Source organism: Nicotiana attenuata, unplaced genomic scaffold (assembly GCF_001879085.1).
Source record: "Nicotiana attenuata strain UT unplaced genomic scaffold, NIATTr2, whole genome shotgun sequence".
Classification (NCBI taxonomy): Eukaryota; Viridiplantae; Streptophyta; class Magnoliopsida; order Solanales; family Solanaceae; genus Nicotiana; species Nicotiana attenuata.
In genome coordinates, this window is record NW_017671046.1 from 60,354 (window position 1) to 69,850 (window position 9,497).

Sequence of the window (9,497 nt, forward strand, 5' to 3'; positions counted from 1 at the left end):
TTTTCTCTAAACACAAGTTGTGAATCTTGTGGTGTGAATATTTCCATGTTTCCATTTCGCTCGTTGAGAATCCGTGGTATAGCCCTCTTTCGAGTTTCTCTTTTTGCTTATTGATTCGCTTATTCGAGTTCTTCGATCTTCTTTTTCTTCTCTAACATAAAAAATTTGGTAAGGTTTCATATTTTGGTATTTTTTCTTTTACAAAATCAGTGAAAAGATTATTGGGTTGGGATTCCTAGTTTGATAATGTAATTTTTTGAAGTTTATATAAAATTGCGATTCGGTATCCTCAGCGGCAGATTTTACTTGCCTTCTTTTGCTTCGTTGATGTGTGTTTCTGCCTTTGCCATGGATTAACTAATCCCTGTAACTAGCAGTCTTGTTTGTGTGCTATAGAAGAGTGCCGAAAGCACCTTCGTGAATCGCTAATTGTGTTTAGTGAAAAGCTGGTACATAAGTTGAGATGAAAAGCTCAGACAGAGAACTCTTAATAATCGCAATGAATGAGATGAAAACATGGTACATAAGTTGAACATTAGGCGTTTAGTTATATAGGTGGATTGTAGAAAAATATTGTGTAAAACATCTTTGTCATTACTTGGATTGAGTGGCAGTTTCAAATTACTGCAATTTTGGTGTTCTGGACTAGTGGATTCCATACGCATTTGTTGTGATCAAATGGCTATTAGATATCTGACTCCTATGTTTTGTTTTCGAGTTTGGTATTCTGTTTGCTTGGGCAATTGCAATCCTAGTTGTATATCTCAATGTTTTATGATGCGCTTTTGTTTGTTTGAATGTGTTCTAATTTGCTATGACATTGCTGAGTTCAATGTGGTTGTTATATTTTGTTCCTCCACACAGGTAATAGCTTGTGTGATTGTAGTATTCCCCTGTTGCTTGGGCCTACTTGGTTTTGCATTTTTTCTTAGAGAATCACCTACTGTAGTTGTTCCACATTGTTGCTGTCCAGTTTTAGGCACAAAAACTGGTGCTTTTGCGTTTAGTTTGCTGCTTGTGTGATTGTAGTATTCCCCTGTTGCTTGGGTCTACTTGGTTTTGCATTTTTTCTTAGAGAATCACCTGCTGTAGTTATTCCACATTGTTGCTGTCCAGTTTTAGGCACAAAAACTGGTGCTTTTGCGTTTAGTTTGCTGCTGGAAATTGCCATTGCAGGACTGCCTATTTTTGGTAAAGATGGTGAACCAACTGAGAGTAAGCCTTCATCTTCACTCTCTTGAGCATCATCCTCACTCGAATTTCCAACGTACGCATTACCATAATCTTCCTCATCATCATACTCGCGTTGGTCTGACCATAGCTTAGAATCGATTGCCATCCCCCTCAAATTTGCCTTTATAACTTCATTGTTATTTCCGGATGACAACATCAACTCACCTCCATATTCACCAAAAGACTCCAAAGACTGTGATGGTACTTCAAACACGGAGGTGTTCAACGTGACCAATGGTTGCTTCACCATAGTGTTATTAAACACCATTGCATTCTGGGCGTCCTTGATAATTTTTTCAACATGAGGACTGGAAAAATGCAGCTTGGAGGGAGTGGACATAGGTACACGAACATCAGCCATCCCGTCCTCGTCATTCACATTAGCAAGAGCAGCAAACAGATTTGTACTACTTCGTGCACATGTACTGTCTCTTGAGCCATCCTGCTGCATTTTGCTATTTTTTGGAGTGCCCTTTTTACTGGACATATTTGTCCAGTCTTCTGCCCTTATCTCCTTGATCACACCAGTTCCATTCACCACATTAGTAGTCTCCAAACTTGCATTCACAACAGCAGTTTCTTCAGCTGGATTTGCACCAGATTGCCCTGGATCAAGCACTTGTCCAGCTCTTTTTTCCAACCCTACATCTTGTACAACAGTAGTTATATCAGTTGTTGATTTTTCCCCTAGATCAGCTACTGCAAGGTTCAACAGGGCTGTTTGTGGACCAGCAATGGAACAATCAATTACTATTTTTTGATGCCCAACTTCCTTAGAGTTTTGTCCAGCAACAGGACCTGTAGGAACACCAACAGTCACATGACCTTTTTCTATAACAGATTTGCCCGAAGCATCAGCTGGTAATTTAGCTTTCACAACAGCTGGTGCATTACCTACAACTTCTGTAGCAACATCCCTTATTAATGCATGATTATTACCAACTGTGCTGACTTCTTGTTGCACCAAATTGTTAATACCAATTGCATCCACCATAGCAGTGGCGTGTAAAGTCGACTCTACAGCCTGTGTACCTCTCTCTACAGTAGAAGAAATATCACCTGTAATCTTGGTTATAGCTCGATTCATAGGAACTGTAGCAGCAGTATGTTTCAAAACTCTAGTATTAGCCTGCAAACCTCCATTAGAATTTTTCATATTCTCAGCCTTAGAAGCTGTAGCAGCTGCATACTCCAAAGCCTCAAAACATATATGTTCATGCCCCTTATCATTCGCAACATTAGCTTTGTAACCTGCTGCAATATCAGCTTGTTCACCTAGATTATTAACCACCTGCCCAGCTATTTCCTCACCTATTTTTGATGAAAAGATACCAGCTCTACCTGGATTATTAATCACCTGCCCAACTATTTCCTCCTCCTTCTCACCACTAACCTTGTCAATGTTATTAACCTTCACCACATGTGGCTCCAAAGCTGTGTTAATTCTGGCTAATGCTCGATCAACAGAAACTACATTAGCCTCACTATTTGAATAAACTACATTAGCCTCACTATTTGAATCATTATCACCTCCTCGATCTCTGATATAACCTGTTAGTTTCATAGCTGGTTGCACCTTAATATTTGCAGTTTCTTGAATTTTATTTGCAGCTCTTTTGGCATTCAACAACTCCCTAGCATCACCTTTTAACTGCTCGACATTACTCAGCTCCACACCATTCATATCAACGTGCACTGTATTTTTTTCATTGACTTCTCTGTTTCTTCCTTGTATCGATCGACATGAACTTTTATCATGTCCTTGATGCTTACAGCATGTACAGTACTTTGGGAGGTTATCATATACCACCTATATTTCTTCCTCGTGGCGTTTCAGTATCTGCCTAGCGGACTTGGAAATGGTGCAATATCGATTATTTGAATCAGGAATTGCATATTTTTATATTTTCATAAATAGGGATGAACTGCTAATATGCTGCTGATTAGTGAGGTGAATTGGGCACTTATCCGATGTGCTAGTCTCCTGATGTACCAAAGCCGTTCGTGCTACATGATGTCCTCAGTGCACCAGCAACAAAGGTCCCAGGCGCTACTGATAATTATTTTGAGATTGATTTCTTCTGAGTAAACATGTTTCCTTACCAGTTAAGTCCATGAAAGGCCTACTAAACTATAGTATTGTTCGTTTTCAGAATTTCGAATTGTCCTCAAGTGAAAAAATACTAGGCTCCATTAAGTAGAGAGTTGTGTAACCCTGAACTAGAGTTTATCAAATGGTTCTCTAATTTCCAATAGGGGAATTTAGTCAAATGTATTCCTTTCTATTTCTATCCACGCCCACCATTCAGAGGTAGAAAAGTTGGTAGCTGGAATATAGCCTAATGCCAACAACACGCGCCTTAAATTTTTGTCTTTAGTCCTTCTGATTGACCCTTTACTCTCAATAACACTAGGCTCCACTCCCTACCCTTTACTCTCAATAACACTAGACCCTCAATAATGTTTGAGTTACCACTATACGATTGAGTGAGTGAGGTGACTACAGCTGAAGGTACATGGAATGCACCTTGGGCAGTAGCTGCACATGTGGAGGAAATTAGGGAGATAATGAGGGGCTGCAATAGTACAATATCCCATATCATGCTCTCATCCTTCATGCTTGTGCTTATCTGTATAATTTTTGGAGAATGTTACTGATTCAACTGTTACTTGCTGTAGAGAAACAGTTGAAACTATATTATATGTTAATTGCTGACTGTTGGAGAGTTGCTCCTATCACATGATTATGAGTAGTTACTAAAACTGAACTAATTCATTAACTCAACCCATGTATTGATTATTGTAGGACAAATTTGAGAGTGTTGACATGAATGATCATCGTGATCATATCTTCGCATGGATGAAAGAGTTATGGAACAAATGGAGAGGACACTTGCATGCAAAATATGTGAAAGATAAGCCAATCCAACAGGCTCTTAAGAATATTCCAAACGGAGTAGACAAGAAAGAATGGGAGTGGTTAGTAAAGGAATATTTTTCTTCAAAAGGTTTTCAGGTATGCCTAGTGATTTAATAATCTATTTGAGTTATCGAATTATGTGTTTCGATGTGTAGTTTCAGTTGAAGATGCTTCATCATATTGGTAGTAAGCCTATTCGTGAGATCATTTATCAAAAGGTATTATCATAAAATTTTTATTTTCCTAAGAAAATATTTACGAGCTATTCTTTGACATGTTTGCCTTTGATGATGTAAAGGGCGGAAAAGATGGCAACCCACCGGATTTGGCAACAATTTTCTTTGAGACCCGTAAGAAAGATAACAAGCTTGTTGAACCTGAAGCAATTGAAAAACATGTATGTTTGGAAAATTGAATATGTAAATTACTTGAAGTTATGGTGGATTCTGATTTCAAATGTTTTTTTATATATATTTTGTAGGCTCAAATCGAAGAAATAGTTCAAGCAGATCCATCTCTACCTAGCATAGAGATTGTAGAAAAATATTGTGGACCTCAAACTCGTAGCCATGTATTTGGCTTTGGGGGTGGAGTGAAGGCGAAAGACTTGAAAGGTGGAACTTCTTCAAAGGCTGAATTACTGTCCGAGCTACGTTCAACTCGAGAAGAAAATAAATCTTTGAATGAGGAAAACAAATCCTTGAATGAGCGCTTGTCTACCTTAGAATATGAGATGAAAGAAATGAGGAAAATGAGAGAGTACTTTGCTTCTCAACAATCACATGTCCCGCTTACAACGACATCGCCCGTTTCAACTGAATGACCTCTGATTTTGTCTGCTGACCAAGTTAGTAATAATATACCCCACCTCCTTCCTGATCTCCCTTTAAATCATTATATATATATAAAATTTGGTACAATATACTGCATAAACTTTAGGTACAATTCAGAGGAGAAGGCTTTCTGGAAAAGGTTAAAATGCAAATATATATGGAGTCCTTAATAGCTAAACATATGGTCGTGGCATGTGAATGCATTTTTATCTTTTAGCATGAAAAAGATACTCTGAAGTGATAGTTAGAACTGTCGAAGTGTGCACAAGGTAGTCTAGGCGATGGAGACATACTCCTCGTATATACCAGCAGTAATGTATTTTAGAAAATAGCCTGAAGTGGACATGGAATTGTTTAGAGCAGCAGCAACAGCATCAGTTATGGTGCTGAAATTCATACTTCCGTCCTGGTTTACTATCACAACGTCCCTCACTACTAAGCAGTGAACAAAAGCATTTCGACATGTTAATGTATAATAGCATTTTCAAACAAGTAGACTCTCATTACACCAAATAACATTGATTATAACTAAATGCTAGCTTCCTGTTCTGCAAGGCGGTGACAGGAAAAACTGTGTTGGTGTAGTGAGCCTGAATGAAGTGTTACCATAAATCTTATTGGATATTCTCAAGGAAAACTTGATAGCTGACCTTATCCTTATGATTATACTGACCTAAGAATATCTAAACCTCAGGGACTAACTATCCTAAAGGAACTAGAACCTGGTTCTTGCTGAAATTCCCACTTCTTGCTTCATTTTGCACTGGAACAGAAGCATACCATGTTGTTATTTGTTCAGTTAACTATTGAACATATATAGAATGAAAAATCTTGTTGTGGGAAAAGCAAATTGGTGTCGATCAGAAGCTTTCTCCTCCCATTGCTTACTCTTTTTTCTTACACTGCTTCCACGCTTGCATGCCCTTCTTTATGCTTCATTTTCTTCAAGTTCATTTTTTTTTGTTTTTTTTCTTTTCATTTTTTATTTATTAATTTCAAGTTAGTTTTTAAATTTAGAATTTCTTTTGGTGCGCGTTATTACTGATGGACAAATTAAATCCATCCCAAAGCTTTTCTAATTAATTTTTTTTAATATTGTTGTAGCCTTGTTGATGTTGCTGGATAACACCTTGTGAATTTAGACTGCTTTTGGGGTAAGCGATTTAACTATTGCTCATATAAAATTGTATATGTTATTTACCAATAGTTATTTATTATTCTAAAAACTTTTGTACTTACAGGTTTTGAAGATTGAAGCTACAAGTCAAGATGCAAGTTTAGGAGATGCACAAGCTATTATTATTTTGCTAAAAATGTTATGCAAAACTTGATATCATAGTCTACCTCAGGATGTTAGCTACATTTTTTTTGTTGAGGTGTTGAGAAAACATAGAAAGTAACATCATCATGGGATATGAACTTGATATATTATCTTTTTATATCTGGATTTTTTAATACCAATTTGATATTTATTGATGAAAATTACTTTTTGTTGCATTGAGCTTTTAGGACTACTCATGGTTATTAATAGACCATGAATATTTCGCTAAATTACAAAATTATTTTAAATAGGGACGTTGTCTCTAAAAATAATCTAGGACCAGTTAAAGGTTGGTCGCGAAAATGGTTTAGCGACCAGATGTTTTGTCGGTCTCTAATAGATAATTTAGGACCAGTTGGCGTTGGTCGCTAAAAAGATTTAACGAAGGGAATATATATATTTTTTATCGTCTATTAGGGACGAGAAATGTAGTCTCTAAATGTTATTCGCGACCAGGTTTTCTGTCCGTCTCTAAAAGGAAATTTAGGACCAGATATAGTTGGTCGCTAAAGAGATTTCACGACGGGAATAAATTTTTATTCACCGCCTACTAGGGACAAGAAATGTGGTCTCTAAAAGTATTTACGACCAGTTTTTTTGTCCGTCGCTAAAGTGATTTAACGACCAGGTATTAAGTCCCGTCGTTATTGACATTTAGCGACGGAGGCTATTACGACGGGTTACGACCAGCCTTTTCCCTTCGCAATTTACCCTTTTAGGACCAGATTTTTACTTTTAGGGACCGTATTTCCCTTCCTTAAAGGCCGTTTTTCTTGTAGTGTATTCTACTTTTAACACTAATAAAGAATGAAAGTAAGCTAAGTACAATATTTTTGTGAGAGTTTTCTCAATTGGTAAAAAGGCACTAGGGAAGTGACCTTCACCTAGGTGAGTATCTAACGGGGTCTAAGACTTAGGGCGAACTTGTCATAATTGGGATCATGATATAACCATTGCACATAATTACTCACTCTATACCTCTTGGTAGTTTGAGTGACTTTGCCCGAATTGGCTTTCTCAAGCCCAATTGGGTGTTCAAACAATGCAAGCAAAATTAGCTCAAGTCAGGTATTACTATCTCTAGGTTTAACCCTTTAATTGGGGCTATCAATCTCTTGAATGCACCCCAATTCCTTGTTAGCCTGAATTTCCTAGACTTGGCCTCATTTGTTTGCACTTAATGGAGGTCTGAATCTTAATCATTCAGATCACGGACATAAAGTGCGTTTGTTTTTAAAGTCTGAATCTTAATTATTCAGATCTTGATCATTAAGTGTATTTTTTTTACTTCACAACCACTTAATGGGTCTGAATAGGTCTGTATGATTAAGATCTATAACAGGGATTTAATTTCATTAAAGATGCTATCACATATTCATTACTAACTGCGGCCACCGCCTACCATTATCAACTACCACCATGCCGCCGCCACCACCACCCCACCATCACCACCTCCACCACCACCACGCCACCATCATCCTCAATCATAGCTGCCACCATTATCGACCATCACTACCCACTATCCCCACCACTCCGACCACCATCATTCTCACCCACAATCAACACTCATCCACCTCAACTACCACAACTGACCACCCCATCACCATCAACAACCACAGCCGGTACTGCCCATCATTATAACCTACTACCACCCATCCACCACCTTCCTCAGTCATAACTACTACCACCACCCACCATATTAACTATTACCACCACCATCCTCAATCATAATCGCCACCACTACCAATCACTACTAGCTACTAGCATGAACCATCATCATCAACCAAAACTACCACCAACCACCTCCTCTAGTCAGCATTCAACCTTTAGCCATCACCACCAACAACTATCATATTTTAAAAAATTATATATTTTATTGATATAATATTAGATTAGTTAGTATTTTATTTGAATTTTATGTTTATTAATTTTTAAATAAAGATAAATTTTATACATTCTGATGTTAAAAATCAAACAGTCTTAATTATTTAGTATTCAGATCTTAATACACATCTTAATATATTCAGATGTGTATTCAGATTCAGATGTCTTAATCTTAATACACATCTTGATATTCAGATGTGTATTCAGATTCAGACGTCTTAATCTTAAAAAAACAAATGAGGCCTTAGTCTCTCTTTTTCAAGAAGAGTCTAAGTCAAATAGGCACGAATCAGTGTTTGCAACCATCAATTCAACAATTAAAGCATGAAACAAGCTAAATATCATTAACCCATAAATATTTAAGCCCTAAAATTGAAGACCCATTAAATACCTACACTAGGGTTGGGCCACAACCCTAACTAATGGGTTTAACTACTCATAATCAAGGAAGAAATCAAAGATTGAGATGAAATAGAAGCCATAAGAAGTAATTACAAGAGTAAAATATAAGATTAATAGTTAACAATACTCTAAAATTACTCTAAAAAGCAAAAAGCGGCTGTTCACGTTCTCCAAAAATAACAGATACCCTAAAAATCTAAAAAAGAACTATTTATACACAGCTAAATTTTTCGGACAAAATTGCCCCTACGGAGATTACGCTGACAGCGGAAATCTGGTCGCCTCAGCTCTTGGACTTCCACGGCCGCGCAAGAGCAAGCGCGGACCGCGGTTCTTCTTTTCTGAGCTTAGTCTGAACTTGATTCCGCTAGGAGCGGAAAATCAACCACCTCAGCGCTACCTTCAACCGCGCCCGTGAAATATGTTCGCGGAACGCGCTTTTCAAATGAGCTCCAATATCTAGTCCTCTGATTCTCAATTCCGCTGAGGACGAAAGTTAGACCGCGGCCGCGTCCAAGAATTCCGCTGCTGCGCGATTTCACCGCGGGCAGCAGTGACTGTTGAGCCAAAATTGTTGTCTCTGAACCTCATGTCCGCTGAGAGCGTAATTAAGAATGCCTCAGCGGTGGACCTTCTACGGCCGCACTATTTCTTCGCAGTCAGTGCTTTTGACTCAGCTTTGAACTTGTGCAGGTTTCACTCCTTTATGAGCTGGTTATGACTTTCTTGTCTCTTTTTGACCAAACACTGCAAACAAGCACAATAAGTTAGCTTTTGGGAATACTTGTACACATTTTTAATGTAAAACCTAAGCAAAAGGAGCATAAAATAGGCTAGAATCCCTAGTTATCACACACCCCCAGCCTAGGCCCGAGTATTTCACGAGGGAAGAAATGAAGACCTA

At 37.9% G+C, this 9,497-nt stretch overlaps 1 protein-coding gene across 1 annotated transcript; it reads left to right on the forward strand.

Moving 5' to 3' along the window:
- The first annotated feature begins 4,319 nt into the window (after positions 1–4,319).
- LOC109205489 lies at positions 4,320–6,262 on the forward strand. The gene is made up of 5 exons (XM_019368205.1): positions 4,320–4,371; positions 4,452–4,550; positions 4,635–5,000; positions 6,091–6,140; positions 6,228–6,262. The coding sequence occupies exons 1-3, from the start codon at positions 4,321–4,323 to the stop codon at positions 4,974–4,976; spliced, it is 492 nt and encodes a 163-aa protein (XP_019223750.1). The 5' UTR covers position 4,320; the 3' UTR covers positions 4,977–5,000; positions 6,091–6,140; positions 6,228–6,262.
- Positions 6,263–9,497: the final 3,235 nt, after the last annotated feature.